Genomic DNA, 24,407 nt, shown 5'->3' with positions numbered 1-24,407 from the left:
CATAATCTGGAAAACCCCGGTACGTCACTTCCTTTGAATCGATGACATGGCGGCCGGCGTGAGTCTTCTGCTTTTCACGAGCTCAATCAGTCTGAAATCTCGATAATCTGCGAGTTTTGCGCTTGGTTTGAAGTAAAATTATACTCTCGAATAGTGACTTTTCCATTAAATATCTTTATTTTCATTCCAGACTCTATACACATACGCAGGAAACTTCAGAGCCTACAAGATTCTTGTAGCCGCTCAGTACAGTGGTGCTGACGTGAAAGTTGCCGACGGGTTTAAACTCGGAGAAACAAATAAATCCAGCGACTTTCTTAGCAAGTTCCCACTGGGAAAGGTATGAAAATGCACAATCTCGTGATAACTAAGGATACAGACTACCAGTCAGACTTGATACGGTCACTACTATCCGAGGACCAGGAATTGGAAGTAACCTGACATTTGGGGTTAGTCAACTGTCCACTGTCCACAGCACGTTCGACAGGCAAATGAAATAAAGAAATTGTACCGGCAACGGTTGTCCTTCACTTGATGATAGACACCCATGCCATTCTTTGGTCAGTTTTGGTCAAATGGAAATCGTGAGAGGATGTGTTAATAGTGATCAGTTGGTAATCAACATATATCTGGGTGGTGAGGGGGACAAAGTACAACATAATAAAGTTACACCCTCCTTCAAAGGCACTCGTGTACTTCTGTGACACAAGTGTAAGACATGGAGGAACAAAAAGAGATTAGCAGGATTTGAAGGTTCTTGACAACATGTAACCATATTCTTGCCAGTCTAACAATATTTCTCCTACAGTACTTTGAATATATGAGTACTAAAATAGTCCAGTCAGTCATTAATTATGGTATTTAGGGACACAGTGTCAAGATGTATGTTCAGCATTTCACAATACGGTAAATGATTACACATGGTGCAGAGGAAAGTTATTACAACACACGGCCACTCTAGTGACTTGTCTCTATTCATATACAGGACAGCCCAGGGAAACGACACACTTTGGACTTAACCATCAATACCCTGATCAACACAATTAACATTTGCACGTTTGTGAGAGTACAAAGATGACAGGATTTTATGAAACTCAACTAGAATGCTACCGACGCACTAAGACCTGCCAAGTTGAAGTTGGTCTATTTCTTTTTGTTCATTGATAGTTGTTAAACAATATTAAAGGAAGTTTATTTGGAAATATTGTATTTTTGTAGTGCTTTTTCTAACATGTTTGAATTTTGGACAGTTGTTTTCATTATCCAATTAATTGAAAATAAGGTCTTGCTGATGACGGGTTAAAGGCAGATACAGCTTACTAGAGTTTGTGTTTTTTAACTCTTGCCCATAAATTATATCCTGTATATATAGAGTATCTGGGCAAACTGTCAACTATTAGAATATGTTTAACCTCGTAGACGTGGGAGGACTATTTCAGACAAGTGCCTTCTGTTTTTCCTGCATGTTAATATTCCTCTACAAAGGCATTCATGTACGTTTGTGATGTGAATGTAAGTGCTGGAGGATATATACTGGAGGACGTGTCATACCTTGCCAGCTGCTGCTCGCAGGAAGCTGATGGGTCCAACATCAACATGTCTGATTTATATTAATAACAATGCATAGTTTTTCTCTAGTCAATTCAAAACATTAAAGATCATGATGACTTTAGTGATAGTCAACTAGGAACTTGTGTTGATATCGTTTGTTTGTGCACTGACACAAGGACACTTTATTATGATTATCAGACAAATTTATTTAATGGCTTCATCTTTTTTAGAACCCCACTTAACCTTAGTGTTATGGTGCATGAATTGATAAGAAATGTATATTTATCTTGATATTATTTTATACAATGCTAAAAGGTTGGAATGGAAAGATTAACAAAGAAATAACCTGTGTTTACTGGGTAGTACGGAAAAGGACAGACATGCAAACTATTTTATGTACACTTAAGACCAAACTGTTGACTGGCCCACAACTGGTAGCAAGCTCCACCCTCTGCTGGTGAAATGACTGACAGTTCAGTTGTATTCAGCGTAAGAAATTGGCACTAGTCCTGTAGTCCTTACCAAACTGCCCAATAGTAAAGGTATCCTAAGGACTAGTAGAAATTGGCCCATTTTAAGGGTTTTGCTATATGTTATCATTATAAGGACTAGTGGACAAAAACTGTTTGTTTCTAACCATGGTATTATGTAGGTGGTATTACGTGACAGTTGCATGAGTATTTAGCCTGAGTCAGCCACGAAACACCCTCCTTCAAAGGCACTTGTGTACTTCTGTGACCCAAGTGTAAGACCTGGAGGAACATAAAGAGATTAGCAGGATTTGAAGGTTCTTGTAACTATATATAATCATATTCTTGCCTGTCTAACACTGCATCATGAAATTGGCTGCGAAGGTGTAGTGTCAACTGTTTGCATAACATTTCTCCTACAAACCAGTCCAGGCAGTAAATCATATTAGGACAAAGCCTTAGTAATTTGTAGTATTAAGGGACATTGTGTTCAACATGTTCAATGTGTGTACAATTAGACCAACTTCAAATCACCTGTGGGTCATGAAATTAGTTTTATTTTTTAAATTTGTAATGAACTATTTTTCTATCAAATGGGCAAATGGTTATATTACATATTAGATTGCACAGCATACTATCTGTATCCAGCAGAAGCACCTGTGTTACATAACATGTAAAATGTTGATTGCACTACCGGTACATTTGTTAAACCCGTGAGAAGATCTGGGGTTAAATAGGTCTTCAACAACCCATTCTTGCAGTAAAAGGCGACTAACGGGATCGGGTGGTCCAGCTCGCTGACTTGGTTAATGCAGGTCATCATCTTAATTGCGTGGATCGATGCTCATGAAGTTAATCACTGGATTGTCTGGTTCAGAATGATTATTTGCAGACTGCAATAAATAACAAACAAACATTTTTTTTAAATCATAGCCACTACCACTCCAGGCATGTGGCAACCTTTCGTGTTATTGTTTTACAGCTGCTTACAAATGTTTTCATATTCTGTCAACCTTGTTTTTCCAGGTCCCAGCATTCCAGTCAAAGAATGGATTAAACTTGTTTGAGAGCAATGCTATTGCTCAATATGGTAAGTATCTTTCATGACAAGCCTTCTTGGTTAACTTTTTCCCTTGGGTGCCATTTGGCTCCCAAGTGAAAAACCTGTAGCACCAACTGGTTTTATTAGTAGCCGGATTTATCTATACATAATATGAAGTGTTTTTCTGATATAAACCTGTGAAAACATAACCATGATAACCAATACATTTTATTATTAATGCTAATAAGATCTTAGGTGTCATTACGACTGCGTCAAAGGCCGACACGAGCCAGCACGCATGTATTGTATTAGTGGAAGTACTCTACTCAGCCCTAATAAGTGGTGCTATTTGGTGTATGATTGGATTAATGTGTGGATTCTCCTTTAAACCTGACAGAGGACATTTTCTTTAGATAGAAATCCACTGATGCTTGAGAGGAGGGGGGTGTTACATTCATATTGACATAATTGAGTCACATTTTTGGCAAGGGGCCAGTGGTCACATTCTTTTGAAGACGCATTAATTTCACGATTTACAGTACTTTACATAAACCACAAGTCTGCAAATAGCCGGTGACTAGTTGGATGTGACCATTCTGAGGTTATTGCATTTGTAACAACCCGCTTGACTACATTTCATTGCCAACTGTGTTGCCTTAAGCATGAATAGATTTTGGACGAAAAGCATGATTGTGTGTGTTCCATGTTTCAGTGGGTAACAACCAGCTGAGAGGGAGCAGCCCCGAGGCCGCCGCCCAGGTGCAGCAGTGGACCTGCTTTGCAGACAATGAGATCCTTCCAGCCGCTTGTACCTGGGTATTCCCTTGTCTCGGCATTGTTCAGTACAACAAACAGGTGGGTGGTGGACCAGTCCCCTTCTGCAGAGTGGGTGCTCTCCTTTTTTTCCTAAGATCTGAATTTGCACATTATAACTGCAAAACTAGGATATTGTAATAAGACTAAGCAAGGGGACTTGACTTTTTGTTGTCTTCCTATTGAGTTAAGTCCCTTGCTTTTTTGTTTGTGGTGAAATGTACACCATTCTGTGTTGGAAACATGAAAAGAGAAACTATTTTCTTGGTAAGAGATGTATAATTCATGAAAGAATGTTTGTTGCCAACTTACTCTATCATATTGTTTCCTTTTTATGGTTGTTGTTATTGTAATCAAATGCAACATCTCTTGCCAGGACACAGAGAGAGCAAAGGAGCAGATCCGCACAGCCCTTGAAGTGTTGAACAATGTTCTTCTGACTCGCACATACCTCGTCGGTGAGAGGATCTCCCAGGCTGACATCAGCGTCGCCTGCAACCTCATCCAGCTCTACCAATATGTGAGTGCACCGTGGAGCTTTTAAAGACTAGAGGGGCATGGGTGGCCCAGTCGTCTAAGGCGCCGCGATTCGCTGTGCAGAGTTGCGTCCCTTAGGCATGCCAGAAACCTATGATTGTGGGTTCGAATCCCGGTTCGCCCCAATTATGTTTCTAGGTTTGTCAGCACCATACCCGTGCTCGTGGGTTTCACCGAAGTGGTAAACGTCTGAGACCTGCATCACTTCGGGTTTTCCTCCCACATTAAGCTGACACGCCGTGATATGACTGGAATACTGTTGAAATCGGCGTTAAACCCAACTCACTCACTCACTTTAAAGACTAGAGCTAACCAAGACAGTGATTGGTGGTTAAATGTGGTTGAGGGTACACCATGCATGTACAGACTGGTTGACTGTACACCATCATGGAAGGTTGTTTGGAAACAATTATAAAGGAAAGTTGTCTAGTGCATGTAGCTACGTTTGAAAGAGTTGTAGCTTCAATGTAGGATGTTCCTCTGTGGGACTTGCTCTTTCATTGCTGGTTCACCTGAATAGAAGCTGCTCAGATTGATAAGATCTGTATGTCACTAATCAGCTGTTATCCAAGGTGTTACTGCAATGCACGTCATCTAGGATTCCTCTGTGAGACTTGTTCTTTCACTGTTGGTCTTGCGAGTTTAAAGAGGATATAATAATTGGTTGGCCGAGTTTCCATCACTAGTATTTGTGACCGGAATCCTAAACCATCCAACATGACCATAAGCCTTATCTCATGCCAGTGGGATTTCATAACACCATGTTCAAATGTTATATATTATCATTGTTAGAAAATTGTTACTATGAAAAGTGGCAATAATTTATGAAATATAGTGCATCTCTCTGTACTGTACTGTGTCGTGTAGGTGTTGGACCCTGACTTCCGCAAGTCCTTCCCCAATGTCAATCGGTGGTTCACAACACTGATCAACCAGAAGGAGTTCAAGGCAGTCGTCAAGAACTTCGCACTCTGCACCAAGATGGCTCAGTTTGATGGTATGTATATTGACCGGTGCTCCCCTTTACCTATCTGTCTTGGGGCTTTTATTGATAACATTTCAATTTTGCTCTACTGTTAATAAATTGGAAATGAAAATAAATGTCTTCATTTGGAATAAGGACATTTGTTATGAAAATCATGATCATCACTAAGGGAAACTGATTTAATATTATCATGATCAAACAGAATATTTGACGAACAACAATGTTTTTAAACAATAACATTTTACGGTATGGCAAAAAGTAGATAAGTCTTTGAGGTCACCTGAAATTAGCTGTTATCCGAGGTGTTACGGCAATGCACGTCATCTGGGATTCCTCTGTGAGACTTGCTCTTTCACTGTTGGTCTTGTGAGTTTAAAGAGGATATAATAATTGGTTGGCCGAGTTTCCATCACTAGTATTTGTGACTGGAATCCTAAACCTTCCAACATGACCATAAACCTTATCTCATGCCAGTGGGATTTCATAGCACCAGGGGCCCGTCGGGTAGCCTAGTGCTTAAAGCATTAGCTCATCATGCCGAAGACCCTGGTTCGATTCCCGACATGGGTACAATGTGTGAAGCCCATTTCTGGTGTCCCCCGCCATGATATTGCTGGAATAGCGAGTAAAACCATACCCACACACTCATGGTACCAGCACCCGTGATGATCCGTAATTTCTACCCTGAATCTTCACGGGTCTAATGCACTTGAGGAAGATGCTGACAGTTATGTTTTTAGGTTTGTCAGCACCATACCCGTGTTTGTGGGTCTGACCAAAGTGGTAAACGTCTTGAGACCTGTGTCACTTAGGGTTTTCCTCCCACATTAAGCTGACATGCCGCGATATAACTGGAATAATCATCAAAGTGGTGTTAAACCCAATTGCTCATACACCCCAAGGTAATTTGATCAATTAATTGAGACATTTTTTAAAAGTTAAATATATGTTTTCTACTTCCTACCACCAATTTCAAGCCTTGTCATTCCTTTAGCCAAGAAGTATGCAGACCTTCACGGAGGGCAGAAGGACGGCAAGAAGGACAGCAAGAAGGAGAGCAAGAAGGAAGCCAAGCCGGCCCAGAAACCCAAGGAGGAAAAGCCTGCTGAGGTTTGTCACATGACTTGGATTACATGAATCAATTATAAGTTTTTGAAAGAGAGAAGGTATACTGTAAAATGAGTGTTATCTCAAAACTACAAACATAAGCTGAGTAAATATTAAGCACTTGACTATCTGCCCCATTATCTGCTGTCCTTCAGGAAAGTAGAAAATTCTTATTTTTTATATTTTCACTAGTTATTTTTGGGCAAAGATTGACATTTATTAACATATTGTTAGAATAAGCTTTCATGAAATGGAATTCGACCACATTAAATTTGATATTCATTTGAATTTCCAGGCAGAGGAGGCACCAAGACCTGAGAAGAAAGACCCCTTTGCACAGTTCCCCAAAGGGTGAGACCCATTTCTGTTTTATGTAAACTGTCCTCAATGCCATTCTTTTGTTTACATTGAAACTGTTTGTCTGGGGTCATTGAAACCTAACCTAGTGATTGATACATTGGCTCGCCACGCCTAAGGTTATTTCTCATGTTAGTACAATGTGAAGCTTATTCTTGGTATGCCGTGCCATTTTAAGCTGTAGGAAAACCTTTCACTCTCATAGTCTGAAAGTCCTACTGTCCTGACAACAACTGTTACTTTCATAATGAAAAACTTTTCTACCTTGTCTAGGATTCCTCTGTGAGACTTGCTCTTTCACTGTTGGTCTTGTGAGTTTAAAGAGGATATAATAATTGGTTGGCCGAGTGTCCATCACTAGTATTTGTGACTGGACTCCTAAACCATCCAACATGACCATAGCTCTAATCTCATGCAATTGGGATTTCATTGCACCAAAATGTTCACATATTATCAATGTTAGAAATTGTTTTACTAAGGCTTAAAAAAATAAAAGAATTGGTTCTCAGGTAAGGGCGTATGAGAATATTGTGCGGGCGGGTGGGCAGCTTTTATTGGAGGGAGGGGTGTGTTGATTACAAACTGGTAGGAATCCAAATCCGTATATTGCTGCATATAAGACAAATTTTTCGTAACTAGAATTAGGGGGCTTTCAAGAGAAGTATTTTTCCCCAATAAAATGACATTACTGTGAGCATGTAACACCGGAAATGCCATGTCAACAAATCCGTACGGAAGTACACAAATTAATCATGTGTTTACACTGTCTGGTTGTAAAAAGAGTTCATTTTATATCGGCACTTATGTTTGTAATCTTTTTTAATATTTTTATTCCAAATCACATTCAATATTGTTTCAATTCATTTCGGCAAAATCGTATGTGAAGCGATCAGAAGATCGCAAAACACTGTTATTTACAGCAACCAAGGTCATTTTAGCACTATTGATGCCTTGAAACGAACTTAAGTGGATAGAGAGAGGATATATCATAAAAGCCATACATTGACTCGCTGAAAGTCATATTTGTTGTAGTTTGACTATTATATGTCAGTAAAAGGTTTTCGCAATCACGGGCGCATAGATGGTGATTGGTCAAATTCTTCCATACGAAAAAGTATCCGGCAATAGGTATCAGCTGTACCAAAGTGCTACGCTCATGGTAATTCATTTAACATATATATTTCACATATGTATATATATATATATGTTCTGTCTTTCCGATATACTTTTCATGAACTTTTCATGAAAAGTATATGGGAACTGAAAAGTTCATGAAAAGTATATCGGAAAGACAGAACTTAAATTAAAAAGAAGAATGAATCTTCACTGTCATAAATAAAGCAGCCACACAACCGACGATTCCACTCAGTGAACATTAAGATACATGTGGAAGCGGCAACTTTTTAGTTTTCCCGCTATATAAACTAAATTTTGATCATGAACCTACATTGTTTCAAAAAGAGCATTTCATTCATAAATACGCGCCTAAGTTAAATGTAAAGGCGTAAGTTATTTGTCCATTGTCACCTTGGTATTGTGACGTCATAGTTCTCCTAAATGTTATGACGTCACGTAACTATGTTACTACTTCATTTATTCAGTTATGGCCTGATGACTCATACATGGTACGAGTTGAAAGCGCTAGCCAATTAAAACTGTGTTCAGTCTTGCTCCACTTATTTAATTATTACTATATATATATATATGTAAAGCACAATATATATTTATATTAAAGCTGCAAATAAAATAACATGATTATTGATATTGGGAAAAATTATTTCTTATAAAATAATCATTTCAGATACAATTCTACCGCTCATTGTGTCAGAATTCTATAATGTTATTGCAGTAATGGTGTCTGTTTCCATATCAAGCCATGATACTGAATCTATGCCAAGTTAAATTAAATATAATTTAAGATTTATCCTTTTCTTTAATTCAGGAACTTTGACTTCGATGAATTCAAGAGAACATACTCCAATGAGGACACAGACAAAGTTGCTTTGCCATACTTCTGGGACAAGTTTGAAAAGGACAAGTACTCTATTTGGCATTGTGAATACACACAAGACCTGTCTTCTAAGAAAACCTTTATGGTGTGCAATCTTGTTTCAGGTGCGTATTTGAACACTGACAAATATGTCATTTGTATCATGCATACTTTTTGGTCGTGTAACGTAGCAAGAAATGAACAATCGACAAGCAAATCTAGTAATGAAGGTTGTTTGAGCTTGAAATACCTCTAGTTCTTTCTGTGCAACCTATGGTATTTCCAGCTACCCAAGCTTGTCGTAAGAGGCGATTAACGGGTTCGCTGACTTGGTTGATGCATGTCATCATATCACTATTGCGTGGATTGATGCTCATGATGTCAATCACTGGATTGTCTGATCCAGACTCTATTATTTACAGACCGCCGTCATATAGCTGGAATATTGCTGAGTGCGGCGTTAAACATAAACAAAAACTTCAGCTCATGGTTATATCATTTTCATTATCTCAGGCATGGTTACTTCTACAGGCATGTTAACAAATTCTACAGGCATGTTAACAAATCCTACAGGCATGCATGTTTACAAATCCTACATGCATGCATGTTAACAAATCCTACAGGCATGTTAACAAATCCTACAGGCATTGCACGTTAACAAATCCTACAGGCATTGCACGTTAACAAATCCTACAGGCATGCATGTTAACAAATCCTACAGGCACGTTAACAAATCCTACAACATCTATGAGGTCATTGTGAGAAATAGCAGTGACAGGGCTGCTTCTGTGTTTGGCAACCCCTACTTTGTGGCTCACCTTGCTTCAGCATTAGTCCAAGGTTTGGCACTTCATATGATAAGTTTTGGCTTGAGCCAGGTTTGTGCCGAAAAGCATCAGTATATTTCCTCTCAATAGAAATATTTTTAGTCAAGTGGATGTCAATTCTGAATCTGCAGGCATGTTCCAGCGTCTTGACAAGATGAGAAAAAATGCATTTGGAAGTATGATTATATTTGGTGGAGACAATACGAACAGTATCTCTGGCATCTGGTTCTGGAGAGGACCTCAACTGGCTTTTGAGGTAAGCATATGTGGAATGTTGGATATGAGAATTCTTCTCTTGCCACTGTAACCAGAGTGGTTTTGTGAAAACAATTGCACAAACACGGTTGATGTTTGGATGCCAGCTGTTTTGAAATTTTGAAGAAATTAACCCTGTGAACCCCTAATGAGGCCCTGTTGAAATAAATACACATAAATCAAATGTGAAAAAATACCTACAAGTACAAATGTAACATTAATTACCCATAGTTTGCTCTCAATATAAATGAAGATTTGTCATAAAATCAGCTGACAAATAGTGGTGAGAATGCGTACCAACATGAATGCATATACAGTATAAGGATCCTCACAAAGTGTATGGCACTAGGCCCTATGATGTCACATCATATAATTCGACATCACGGGTCATACCTGAACATAAAGACATATGTTTAAGCATGTATGTGGTAAAAAAATGTTAGGTACTGTTTTAAGTATTGAATTTTTTTCAAGCATTTCCCTGCCAGGGTTGTGTTTTTTTTATTGTGTGGCATTAAACAACAAACAAAATGTATGTACGTATCCTTAACAGTCAAATACCTTATAAGACTTGTATTTTGTTAATTATCCGTAGTCTTCTTTTCATAACCATGGGTTTTGATTACCTATTTTGAATGACTGTGGAGATTCCAGGTCAGAATAGGCTGACTGACTTAGGTGTCGTGGCATGGATCGTTCACGATATCAATCTGGTCCTAATTATGTACATGCCACGGGAATATTGCCAAGTGCCGCATAAGCAACAAACCAGCTTAGAAATTGGCTCTGCCCAATAGTTCAGATATCATAAGGACTAATAGAAATTTGCCATTATTAAGTTTTTTGCTATATGTTAATATTATAAGGACGAGTGGACTAAAATGGTTACTTTCTATGGCTGCAAACCCTAGTTTGACCCGATATCTGCTTTGTGTTTTAGCTGAGTGAGGACTGGCAGATAGACTTTGAGTCCTACAAGTGGACCAAGCTCAACCCTGATGATGCCAAGACGAAGACTTTGGTGCAGGAGTACTTCACCTGGGAGGGCAACTTTGATGGCAAGAAGTTCAACCAGGGAAAGATCTTCAAGTGATTATGTTGCAAACATTCACTGGGAAATCAGTGCTGAACAGTTTTACTGTCATCGAAAAATGTGATAAAGAAAATGAATAAACAAGGTGTCAAGGGAAAGTGGTTTGATTTATATAGCTTGAAGCTGTGTGTCATACCTAAAGGTTGTTGTTGGGGAGCATGCTTTGTGACATAACTGACCCAGGCTTTACAAGATTTACAGGCTACCCTGATATAGCTGGGATATTGCACATAAAAACTGTTTTACACTCAGGAAAATATGGTTACAAAATGTGTTAATTGACGAAATTGTCAGTTTGTTTAGTACAATATGCCAGCTATATATGATGGCGGTCTTGAAGAGATTAACATGAACATCAACTACGCAATTAGGATACGATGACATGCGTTGGTGAGGCTGACCACCAGAACCCGTTAGTCGCCTCTTGCGATAAGCATGGGTTGCTATATTACACGAGAAGGCCCAGGTTCGATTTCCACATAAGGATACAGTGTGTGAAGCTCCTCGCTGGGTTTATCTCGGCCAGGATTTGACTGGAATTGGTTGAACCAGTGTCCGAGTAGGGTAGAATGCATGTGCATTCTACTAACCGGACTACCAGGGGTTGCACAAATGGACATGATCAATGTAAGTTTTTCAAATAAGAGCCTTTCAGATCTGGGCTATTTGTCTTTCGGGACGGAGGGGCGGTCGGGTAGCCCAGTGGTTAAAGCGTTCGCTCGTCACGCCTAGACCCGGGTTCGATTCCCGACATGGGTACAATGTGTGAAGCCCATTTCTGGTGTCCCCCCCCCCCCCCCCCCCCCCCCCAGCCGTGAAATTGCTGGAATATTGCTAAAAGCGGTGTAAAATCAAACTCTCACTTTCGGGAGGGACGGCTCGGTTAACTAACTAAACTTTATCGTATTAAAATGTGATTGTGAGAAATCCTTTGGTATGTATATGACTGCAGTGCAACAACATCATTCACGCTCAGACAATCAGCTCATGCTTGCCGTAAAAGGCGACTTTGCTTGTGGTGGTAAGAGGCGATTTACGGGATCGGGTGGTCAGGCTCGCTGACTTGTTGATGCATGTCATCGATCCCGTATTGCGTGGATCGGTGCTCACGATATTAATCACTGGATTGTCCGTTAGAGACTCGATTATTTACAGACCGCAGCCATATAGCTGGAATATTGCGGCCTTAAACAACAAACCAACAAACCAAATCAGACAAGCAGGTACTTTTAGTATTCTCACGGGACAAAACCCTCGGACAGCCTATCGTAGTGTGGTGAAGTCTGAACAAAGAAACCTGCTTCCTAAAAATATACACTTTCGTAGATATGTAAGGATAAGTCTAATGAAATATGTATTTATTTACCGGTGGTTGTGCCATACTATCGTGATTGAAGTCTCAAGTCAGCTGACATTGGTGGTGGGTATGTAGTTAACCAAGGACTTCGTCGGTCAGAGGACATTTATTTTGTGCGACCTGTAACTTCAAAACTGCTACATAATTCTTTTTCGAACTGTGAAAGGTGCAGTGCGAAGTTTAATGTCAATTTTTGAATTTTGTACATGGTACAGGGTACAGTTTCTATACAGAGGACGGCTGTGGTCCGTGAACATGGTCAAGATGTTATGGCTGGCGTGCAGGTAAAATGCTGAGCGCTAGAATAGAATTTGAACTAGACCAATCATGTGTAAGCTGTGTAAGCTGAACTACATAAAACATACTGGAGTGACCCAGAAGCTTCCAATGCCCCCACAACTAATAAAACTCAAAGAAAATGCCTTAAAGTATTGTTGATTAAAGAAAGGTCAACAAGGTGGTCAATTAATATTCTGAAAGCAGCGCAGTCGAATACACAGCTGTACTTTAAAGGTTGAAACATTTCAATACAATACATGCACATATGCGCAATACGTAAAGTACACGTATATAAAACACGGCCGGAGAGACTTGGCAACACGATACGCTCGCTGTATAATACTGCCACCTCGGATATGGTTCCGGCGGCTGTCTACTGAACACGCTTGGTGATAACTGACATGACGGGGAATTACGTACATGTTGATGCAAAATATGCGCCATGTCAAGAACTTGCAGACGTGCCAAACGTGCATGTGCTGACAATAAGAATTTGTCTCCCTCCCCTAAATCCAGCAATGTCAAATATATCTAACTGGGCTCCGGTAGGTTTTGGTGCAGCTCCGATAGGGACAGTCTCCAAGATCCAGAATTGTTGGAACACAATTGGGTTGAATACTTACAAACACAGAGGTGGATTAAAAGATAGTGGGAGGGGGGTCCTGCAATGGAACCTGGCTGCTTAATACAGTCGTGGCGTTGTACACCACTTGGCTACTACAAACGTTCAACAGACAAAACATCGTATGTCTAATTTCATTTATGCTTAGGGGGCATGGGTGGCCAAGTCTTCCGAGGCGACGCGATTCGCTGTGCAGAGTTGCGTCCCTTGGGCACGCCAGAAACCTATGATTGTGGGTTCGAATCCCGGTTCGCCCCGATTATGTTTCTAGGTTTGTCAGCACCATACCCGTGCTCGTGGGTTTCACCGGAGTGGTAAACGTCTGAGACCTGCATCACTTCGGGCTTTCCTCCCACATTAAGCTGACACGCCGTGATATAACTGGAATACTGTTAAAAGTGGCGTTAAACCCAACTCACTCACTCACTCATTTATACTTCCTTGAGATTACAAAAAAGAGCTTGTATATGTTGTTAATGAACAAACCTGGTTCGTCATAGGTGAACCTTCAAATGTCGTGAAAACGTTGTTTTATTTTGCTTTAAGATAGATAATTGGCCTTTACTTTTAAGGAGCCAAGCCATGATTGTAGTTTAAACAAGGATTGTTACACACTGCGTACGATGATAATGCCAAACAGTCCACAGCTTACCACTCGGTTTCACGTGTCCTGCGCCAGTCGGGTCTCTGTGATTCACGTTGCAGCACTGTGACACAGTCGCTGTATATCAGATACCTTGTCACAGCGCAGCTTGTGGCGGGAAGTCAAACGAGATGCTACGTACGTGTTTCTGGTGAGAGTACTACAAAGTAGACACAATTTATGGATAACAACTTTTACTGTAAATGCGACGTTTCGGTATAGATCCTTATACCGCTGTCAAGCAAGACCGAGAGTACTATTTATTATATACTTTTTGTGTAGTTGTCTAGCAGAAAATGAAATTATTTCATTACATTAATGTAAAACCTTGAAACGTAAATTCTCCCTATATTTATTTATACTACCTAACATACAGGGACGATTCACCACCATTTGTTTACGACTTTAAAAGTAGTTTCGCGTTTGCAAAATCTTAAAAAATATAAACAAAAGCATAAAAAAATATTAAGGGCACACACATTCTTTATCATACAGATATGATTATAAACAAAATCAACTTTAACAAAAAATATTCTCGAAAACTAGGAGGCAGCTGTTGGAAGCGAAAGAATACATGCTGGTCAAGTAACAAAAATGGCGCTTTGCGAAACGAACAGTCTCGATTGACTAGTTAAATGAGAAGAAATTTACAGTTTATAAGGAAACATTTTCGAGAGAATAAAAAACGGCAAGAATGATATTAACTGCATAAACGACCATCTGTCATTATTTTGCCTTGTCAATGTGGACCTAACGTAATATGAACGTCAACAGTTTGCGTAAGGACTAGTTACTTACGACAAAGGGAGACAATTTTAAGGGGAGGTAACTCTTGTATGACAATAGTTCCGTCCATGTTATGTTCAGTGCAGTGAAATATCAAATGTTATGTTCACTGCAATGAAAATATCACTTTTCTCAACTTCTGAAAACTCACTCTTTCACACTGAAGTATATATTTAAAAAAAACACAGTGGATCATCGAGGAGAGTAGTGAAATTACTTTGTTGTTTCATATATATCCAAGGTCCTGGCTTGATTTAGCTACATCAATCATGCACAAGGGCAACCCTTTAATGAAAAACGGACCCTTATATTTATATCTACATGCACCAAGCGCATGTCAAAATCATTCCAATTTGTGTGTAACTCTTACATGTCCACACGAAATCAATCTGAACACGTCACCAAACTGTATGGATGTTTCAACTTTTACAGGGTGCAACCTGTTCTTTTCTAGTGCAAGTAGGTTTTATGTCAACATGCAGATGGTGCAAGTTAAAACAGGTTAATTAAATCGAGCCATGAAGGTATATTTCTTTGTATGTCATGGCGTGTTCCAAATGCATAACTGATTGAATGTTGTTTATCGTCACAGCCAGCAGCTATACATCACAGCTGATCCAAATGATTAACATGACCTAGTTCTACTATTGCTGTATATGACGCTCAAGTACTATGCCCGTTTGACCTTTTCGATTCAGAAAGAAAATGTGATTTGTCCCTAGCATACTTACTCGTGTGCGAATCCGTGCATCTTGGTGAGTCAAGCGTATATAGGTTCATGATGTCAGGCACTGTGTTAAGATGTATGTATGCATGTATGTATGTATGTGTGTGTGTGTGTGTGAGAGAGAGAGAGAGAGAGAGAGGGAGGTGTTTTACGCCGCTTTTAACAATATTCCAGAAATATCACGAAGGGGGACACCAGAAATGGGCTTTACACATTGTACCCATGTCGGGAATAGAACGCGGGTCTTCAGCGTGACTTCGAACGCTTTAACCACTGGGCTACCAGACCGCCCCTTTCCGCACATGAACCATGTGTAAGGCCGATTCTTGGTGTCCCCAGCCTTGGTTTGGCTAGGATATTACCAAACGCGGCGCAAAACAACATTGGGCCTTCTTTGTGGTATTATTGTTTAATTGGGTTGTCTCCTTGGCTCGCTGAAGGCTATTTTCAAGTTTATTATCATGACTCGCGACGTCCCAAAACGGTGACCTCGGTCAGACTTGATACGTTTTCCCTGTCGTATATAACTTGGATTATGGCTGACAACGTGACTGGAATTATGGGGATTGCTTCTGTTTAACAGTAATAGGTATCTGGAACACAACTATATTGGAGAATAGAGCCTACCATTTCCTGATAACATATGCACATCCACGTCTGTACTCATTAACAGTAAATTCGCTACAAGTAATAAATTATTATGCACACTAGTAATTACTACACATTAGGGTCGCTGTACACTGTGCTAGCAACTAGCGTGCGGTTAATCGTTGCATTCCGATAATTCAGATTGTTCACAGCTGGTTCGACCACATGAGGATGTGATAAATAAGCATTTGATTAACATATGGGATATTATTTGTCCACGTCATACCCGCTGGTGGCTAAACAATACAAGAAACTGCTGGCGAAAGGAAGTATATATATAAGCTTCGGATTTGCCCCCAAAACTGCAAACGTTGTCCAAACGTTACTAGGCTGAAAACAGTCGCCAAAACATTTCAAGGTCCACAACACAACTATGATATACCCGTATAAAAAAAAAAGTTTTATTTTTATCCACCATCAAACATACGTGCGTCTTCAGCAAACCCATCCTTCCGTAAAAGGCGTCTATGCTTGTCGTAAGAGGCGACTAACGGGTTCGGGTAGTCAGGCTCGCTGACTTGATTGATGCATGTCATCGTATCCCAATTGCATGGATCAATGCTCATGATGTCAATCACTGGATTGTCTGGTCCAGAGTCGATTATTAACAGACCGCAGTCATATAGCTTGAATATTGCTTACTGCGGCGTTAAACAACAAACAAAAATCTTGTAATATGTACAACTAGCACTTTATTTGTTTTTCCCCCGTAGGGATTCCAGGACAGCATGTTTTCCAACTGCTCCGTGAATATTTATTTGATGGATAAGTCCTGAACAAGGACCCGATTTGGTGATTGCAGGTTACAAATGGTCCCCAGAAACATATTCTGGTCATGCGAATCGACTTGCCTGATCGGGCGCATGTTAGGTGCGTGGTCACGCTCGGTGATTTAGCAGATAGCTTGTCCACGTGATTCGACCGCGTGGGCCGTTGTTCATGACATCGATCACTGGATAGTCTGGTCCTGACTCGATTATTTACAGACCGCTGTCATCTAGCTGGAATATTGCTGAGTGCTGCAGTAAACAAAACAAATATGCAAACCAGTCCAGGCAGTAAATCAAATTAGGACAACGCCTCAGTAATATGTAGTATTGAGGGACATTGTGTTCAATGTGTTTACAATTAGACTAATTTCAGTTAGACCTGTGGGTGATGACACTAGTTGTATTATTGAATTTGTAATGTTTATATTTCTTACGAACGATTTTTCTATCAAATGGCAAACGGTTATACAATAATATTGTTGAGTGCGGCGTCAAACATCAAACAAACAACAGAAAAAACTGTGTTTGAAAAAGCTTTGTCTCTTTCTCTCATTCAGTAAGATGTGTGTGGCACTATTATGTATTTGACTATTTGTTGTTGTTTTTGTTTGTTTGTTTTCGGAAATGTAGGCCATCAGGCATATTATTCACAAACAATATATTGATGAAAGGTTCTCCTGTACATTACTAAAACTATATATCATCAACGAATGGTATTAATTCATATCATAGTATTTTTCAATCCATTGTTTTCTCGCTTTAAAACCATAAAATATGTTTGCACCTATTTCCCATGCATGTTGGTTGTCACAAGTTTTCATATTGATCGTTTATATGTCCTTTCACAACGCTAAATTGCTGACTCTTCAATTCTCATACCAAGGACAGATCAACAGAAAATGTTCTTCATCTTCGATAACTTTCTTTAAACTGGCATGTTTACAATATTAACATAATCTTTCTTCGTGCAAAATATGTTTCTACAACTGAATTTAATTAACCATATCATAAATAACTGACTCTTAATATTTACTAGATACTGTTCTGGTTGTCGCACATATATACACTGTTCATTAAATCTTAGGGGTGGTGGGGTAGGCTAGTGGTTAAAGCTTCGGCTCGTCACGCTTAAGTCCCGGGTTCGATTCCCCACATGGGTACAATGCGTGAAACCCATTTCCGATGTCCCTCGCCTTTGTATCGCTGGAATATTGTTAAAAGCGGCGTAAAACCACACTCACTCACTCATAAAATTTTAATTTTACTTTCTCATGTAGATTACAAAGACAATTCTCAATCGAATCCATACCCATGTTCAAACAAAACGTTTCTATCAAATCCGAGGATGCTTTTGCCTTCCTGAATTATCAAGTGAAAACAACATATTGGAAGAACTTCTGGGGTACCTGGACCTGGACATGACCTGGACAACACTTATATGCATATTTTAACACATTTCATAACATAAATAGATATAACGGACACCTTCATAATTCACCGAGTACAGAATCGTTGCTTGTATTAGGAGAAATGCCTAAAAATTGTTTTAAAAATATAACTGTATCCTTTCAATGCATGATATCCCCAAACTTCATCGGCGTAGATTAAGATAGGCGCATCATACTGTCGAACAAGAACATTGACGTATTTGCATTGAGTTTATAGTGAGTGAGTTCGGTTTTACGCCGCTTTTAGCAATATTCCAGCAATATCACGGCGGGGGACACCACAAATGGGCTTCACACATTGTACCCATGTGGGGAATCGAACCCGGGTCTTCGGCGTGACGAGTTAACGCTTTAACCACTAGGCTACCCGACCGCCCCCAAAATGACAAAATGAAGCTTTCTTAGGCTGTTGTTATAAATATAGATAAGTTTTTCCCGAACTGAAATGGTTACCAAGATATATTTCCAGATACAGTTTCTAAAATATGTCCGTCACAGTGACATTTTTCAGTTGTTTTAAGCAGTCAGCCTCTTCTGAATACCATGATCTTAGTCTTCTGTTGATTCACGTTCATGCCATAATTATTGCAAAACATGCATAAAATATCGATCTGTGGCTGTAATCTGTACACGCCATCTGCAACATTGGCATGTCATCAGCAGATAATAAGGTCGTGAAATTGTCTAGAAGATTACCAACATATTTTCATCCGCAGTCAGACTGATCATTTCAATGAAGTCATTTAAAATGTAATAAATAATGTAGGGTATACCATCCAATCCTGTCTTACTCCAATACTCCAATCAAAGAAATCACTTTAACCATAACTTGTATTTACACAGGAACGTCTCTGCGAATACACTGCATTCAAAACATTATATACTTTATGTGATATAACATTTTTTGATAATAGATTTCACAATAAAAAAGTGCTGTACTGAGTCAAAACCTTTGGAAATATCCACAAACCTTACATACATACGGCCTTTAGATAAATACTTTTGAATAACAGAATAGCAGAATCATAATAGCAAAATAAAGATATTATCGGTGGTCCTATAACCCCTTCTATAGCCACCTTTCTCCTCATACATTTACCTTCAAACTCTGCCTAAGCTATAATATTTTTATTCAATAGTTTTGTAATACATTTGCCAACTACATTTAAAAGGCAAATTCCCCTGAAACTATTGCTGTCTCATATATTACTACTCTTCTGCAGAACAATGTTTTATCGTGAAAAAAATCTATGCGATTTATAGCGTACCTATCTTGTATTTAAACATAATGTCTAGTATTGCATTGAGTAACAGATTTATACCATTCGTTTCATCATCTTCAGCATAATGGCGCGATCCTCCTGGGAACACGTACGGGAAAGACAAAAGTAAATCTCGGCCAATCAAAGGGAACTTTTCTGTCTAATATAAAATATAACATAGCTGCGCGATAAATCGCAAAGAATAACGAAGAACAAAGTGTGGTTTATTTCACGATAAAAACATTGTTCTATTATGACGTCATTTCTGGAGATTCGAACATGCGCTCGCAACTTAATGACGTCGTATGTCGGACGACGTTAATTTTGAGGAGGGGAGTGTCTTGTGAGTTGTTCCCGTTAGATGTAGCTTGGCAACACAGATGAACGCGATGGCCGAATTATCGTATCCAGTAGAGGGCGAGATATGGCAATTTGTATTGGGAGAAAAGGTACAGGTAATTGACGTGAGGATTGTGAGAATATGCGGGAAATACCCGCCTGTGCATAAAAAGGACTTGTCCAACATTGCTGAGGTCGGGTTATCATTTTTAAAATACGGGTAAATATTTTTAAAGCTTGTACATTTTAGAAACATCCTTGAAAGAGGATAACTTTATGTTGAGAACTTATATAAAAAATAAACGACTCGTGGTCGTTGTTTATCGTACAATATCGTCGTTGTTTACTGTATATACTGCTGTCAGCTTCCTTGGCAATTATCGCGATTTCCTCATGTCTACACATATCCCTCCTGGATTTTTACCAAATGTACTTGTTTTCATGTGACAATGAGCAGCAAAAATGACCCTAAAAAATATTCGAAAATCGTTTACCTTCTTTAGCCACATTTCTGTTAGACAGATGATATATTGAGATATATCTGTATTCTGGTCATGATCCAAAGACAACATTCTGCGCATTCAGTATACAGTCCATGATATTACACTGATGGCAGGACCGGGGCCATCTCCCTTTTCTGTCTGATGTTTTCCAATTTCCACAATGGTGTCAGCTTCAATTTCATATGTGGATTTCTTCTCTCCAACAAGTGATTTATCAAATCGTACTGACATTCTGGTGTTCGGGTCCTTTTCTCTAGTTTCTTTCATTAATGGCATCAATGTACGTCTTGTGTTAAGAATTCTCACCCTGAAATCTCCAGATACCCGTTTATCATCGTTTACTTTGTTGATACGGTCCCCGCTAGATTTTCCTACTCGCGGATCTCACAATTGGTCGTTTTTGCTCGGATTTTTTCCGGCCTACTCAATAAGCTCGCTGGACCGGGATGTACTCGCGTACTTTGACTATTTATTAATATGGTATCTGTTACGAAATGATTTCAAAATTGACACCGAAAGATTTACGCAGAAATCGGTTCGTACAGACTAAATTGTGAAATTAAAAAAGACCACACAGAATCATTAAATGATTAACACATTGTATTGAAACATATAGTTTTAGGTTTACAATGACAATAGGCAATACAATGGGTCAAATAAGTGGTAGCAGAAATATGTAACAATTTCTAAAAAAATATGTTCGTGAATAATGTCTTGATTTAAGTCACTGTCAAATGTCTTGAAAAAGGTCTGCCTCTATTTCTAATAAAAATAGTACATTTGTTATGCGTCAGTCATGGCGTCACACAGGACGGTAACTTTGACAATTTCTGTTGAAAATATCAAATCATTGCAATGTATCTATTTTAAATTCCCTAATTTTTCCTACTATTCTCTTCCCGTGCATATTCTGAAAATGTTGAGCCATTGTCTTGAAAGAATAGACGAATGGATAGCTCAAATTAGGAGAAAATGCTACACTGTTTAAAATCTGTATTTTGCTTTGTTTACATTTCAAACAAGTGCAGTTTTTCGAGCACAGCGTTCGTTTTCACAACTAACATATTTTGCCTGATTTCACCCAGCCATTGGTCATTTGATTCTAAGATGTACGAGGAATTCAAGGATGTGTGTATGGCAGCTAAGTTTGAAATATACGCGATGTTACAGGCGCCTCATAACCGGTGTACCTGAAACGTGATTTTGTAAACACTATCCAATATGGCGGAAAGTTCACTTCGGCGTTCGTGTTTGCGTATTTTCCAAAACATTCGAAACGATTCTCGGGTTATCGGAGACGTTTTGGAATGATCATTGGTGATTTCATAAAAGACAGATACCCGTGATCACTAATATGCTATTTTTGAAATTCATTTCTCCGAGTAAATATCCTAAATTTAGATTTCAAAACATGCTGTAAATAACGCCGTGAGTGGTGATTTAGTAATGTGTAAAAAATGGCGACATTTACGATGTACCTAATTTTCAGAGGTCATTTTCAGTAATTTTGCTTGGCCTAAAATGCCACTGAATGATATCACAGAACAGGGAATTTCCCACTTTATTCAAAACTGTGAAGTGTATTTGTGTGGGTGATGTATTTTGAATTTTATTCGACTTCAAAGTGAGGGTTGTAGAGGAAGGACATATATGTCCCTCTGGCATCCAGGGGGTTAACTCAATACTATTGGTGAATGCTCACAGCGCTACATAAAATAGTGGGAAACTCTGCTGACACACATCTTCCCGAGGCAAGAGAGTAAACTGACTATAAATGTCCAGTTTCCATCCTTGCCGACCTCGACTGGTATTATGGGGTTACATTTTGGCTGGACTAGCGAGTCTATGCATAGTCCAATCAAAATCGCGCAACGAAATCGAAATCTGGTTCGTAAACTTTCGTGCAGATTTCGGTCAATTGCAAGATTTGCAAAGCATGTGCACCGCCAACTCTTTGCCAAAATATTTTTTCTAAATCTTTTCATGTTTTTAATCATAGTACTCACGTGATTTGATGCACTTAGCGATGTAAGACCCGTTGTATCACAGTATGGATCTTGATTTTCGATCAGATCGTCCTGACTCGGCGCCGCCATTTTGTTTGAAACAAATGCAAGTGGTCCATAGGTCGGCAAGGATGGAAACTGGACTTTTAAAGTCAGTTAACTCTCTTGCGTCGGGAAGATGGCTGAGACAAGCACTGCAGCATTGTCATAGAACTTGAGCAGTGTTGGCAAATGACCTCTGGCCAGATCTTGTCAGTTTAGTTTTAGGTATACAAAGGAGCTGTTTCTCAGCAGAACGGAGGGATCTAGATGGTTGATATACCTGCATGAGGTCAGATAAGTAGGAAGGCGCTGACTGGTTGTAGCAATGTTACGTTAAGGTCAGGATCATGTACAGAATTCGGGCTTCTACTGGGAGCCAGTGCAGATTGAAAAGCACAGGTGTTATATGCGCTGACCTTTTGGTTCTTGAGACAACCCTTGATGCCATGGAAGTGTTGGATATGTAATCCTGAATTCGGAAGTGTCGCAATCTGGCAAGAATACGTTGTTTTCAGATAGGTATCCCACATGGGTAGAGCAGACGCAAGTGTGGTCGAAAGTAGCCTTTAATCGCCCTCGTTTCCTTCTTTTAGACACTGTCACATCCCGAAACTTCTCGAACGATCAAGCTTGTCATGTTCAATGTTTACTAAAGGCGGATAACTCTAACTTACTCGCTGCCGCCGAGTACCGCTCAAATCTGACCACGCGAGCTCTCGACATTTTACTAACGCTTTAATCATTCCCTGTCAGAGACAATCACTACAAATAATTCTACATCAACCTCTGCTGCCACATAACAGACACACAATCGTAACAAACAAGCATATCGTATGCTTCCCTCTTCTATATCTACACCACTGCAACCTGTTTTACAGTTTATGCATGCCTGGCGCTTGCGTAAGTATCAGAATCGGTTGGCGACTTTGATGATAGGTGTCAACGTGACTCGATCGGCGATTGCCAAAGGCGACATCATGTTTGTTTGTAAACACTGAAAATTATCAATGCTTGACCTTTGATATTTGCATCTCTATCCGCATATGACGACAGCGGATATCGTTTTTATCCGTTGGCTTTATCCTGCTGAGAAACCTTCGCATTACTTGATTATTACAAGCTTTTCAAGACAACAATTTCCCCAGAATACTATTTGTTTGACATCAACTTTAAAAGGTTTAGAATAAATTTAGCACAATTTAGATGCAGCTCTCATAGACTTAGGATCGAAGTAGGCAGGCATAGAAACATAGACAGAGAATTGAGAATATGTGAGCAATGTGATTTAAATGTGATTGAAGATGAGTTTCATTTTCTGTTAGTTTGTCCAAAATACGACCACCTTAGAAGAAAATATATTGATCTGCCTTGTTATGTACATCCCACTCTACAAAAATTTACAACGATCATGTCAACAACTGATAAAGATTCTCTAAAAAATCTATCGATGTTCATTTATCATGCTATGTTAATTAGAATATGACCTGTTAAAGGGATCTGTAACCACTCCCGAAAACAGAATTGTCGCACAAAGCACCATTCCAACTATTTGACGGCGGGCTGTAAATATCGAGTCTGGACCAGACAATCCAGTGACATATGATTGACATCATGAGTATCGATCTGTGCGTTTGGGATACGATGACATGCATCAACAAAGTCAGCGAGCCTGAACACCCGATCCCGTTATTCCCTTTTTACGACAAGCGTGGGTTGCTGAAGACCTACGCTAACCTCGATCCTCACAGATATGAAAGATATGTAATGTATATGGTTATTAAATGCTACCCAACCTTAACGTTATCTACAAAACTGAATTGCTATCAATGGTTTAAATGTCAATTGCAAATATGTTCATACACAAGGTTATGACATCTGCATCCTCGATGATCCGGGGTATCCAGTCTATTGAAATGAAAGACTTCTACAGCTAAATACTGATGTTTTA

At 39.3% G+C, this 24,407-nt stretch overlaps 1 protein-coding gene across 1 annotated transcript; it reads left to right on the top strand.

Annotated features, from left to right (window-relative positions):
- Positions 1 to 27: 27 nt before the first annotated feature.
- Positions 28 to 11,125, top strand: LOC139442662 (elongation factor 1-gamma-like). The gene is made up of 11 exons (XM_071223521.1): positions 28 to 58; positions 191 to 340; positions 3,048 to 3,111; positions 3,776 to 3,918; positions 4,253 to 4,396; positions 5,281 to 5,410; positions 6,393 to 6,508; positions 6,801 to 6,856; positions 8,805 to 8,977; positions 9,811 to 9,935; positions 10,875 to 11,125. The coding sequence occupies exons 1-11, from the start codon at positions 47 to 49 to the stop codon at positions 11,025 to 11,027; spliced, it is 1,266 nt and encodes a 421-aa protein (XP_071079622.1). The 5' UTR covers positions 28 to 46; the 3' UTR covers positions 11,028 to 11,125.
- Positions 11,126 to 24,407: the final 13,282 nt, after the last annotated feature.

The sequence above is a fragment of the Haliotis cracherodii genome, unplaced genomic scaffold, assembly GCF_022045235.1.
Source record: "Haliotis cracherodii isolate W230 unplaced genomic scaffold, xgHalCrac1.p SCAF_5, whole genome shotgun sequence".
In the NCBI taxonomy this organism is placed as follows: domain Eukaryota; kingdom Metazoa; phylum Mollusca; class Gastropoda; order Lepetellida; family Haliotidae; genus Haliotis; species Haliotis cracherodii.
Note: the sequence above shows the minus strand (reverse complement) of the source record. Positions and strands in the feature narration are given on the sequence as shown.

Coding starts and splice junctions, on each gene's coding strand:
- LOC139442662 (XM_071223521.1), top strand. Junction 5,411..6,392: donor CAAGATGGCTCAGTTTGATG/GTATGTATATTG, acceptor TCATTCCTTTAG/CCAAGAAGTATGCAGACCTT. Junction 9,936..10,874: donor GACCTCAACTGGCTTTTGAG/GTAAGCATATGT, acceptor TTTGTGTTTTAG/CTGAGTGAGGACTGGCAGAT.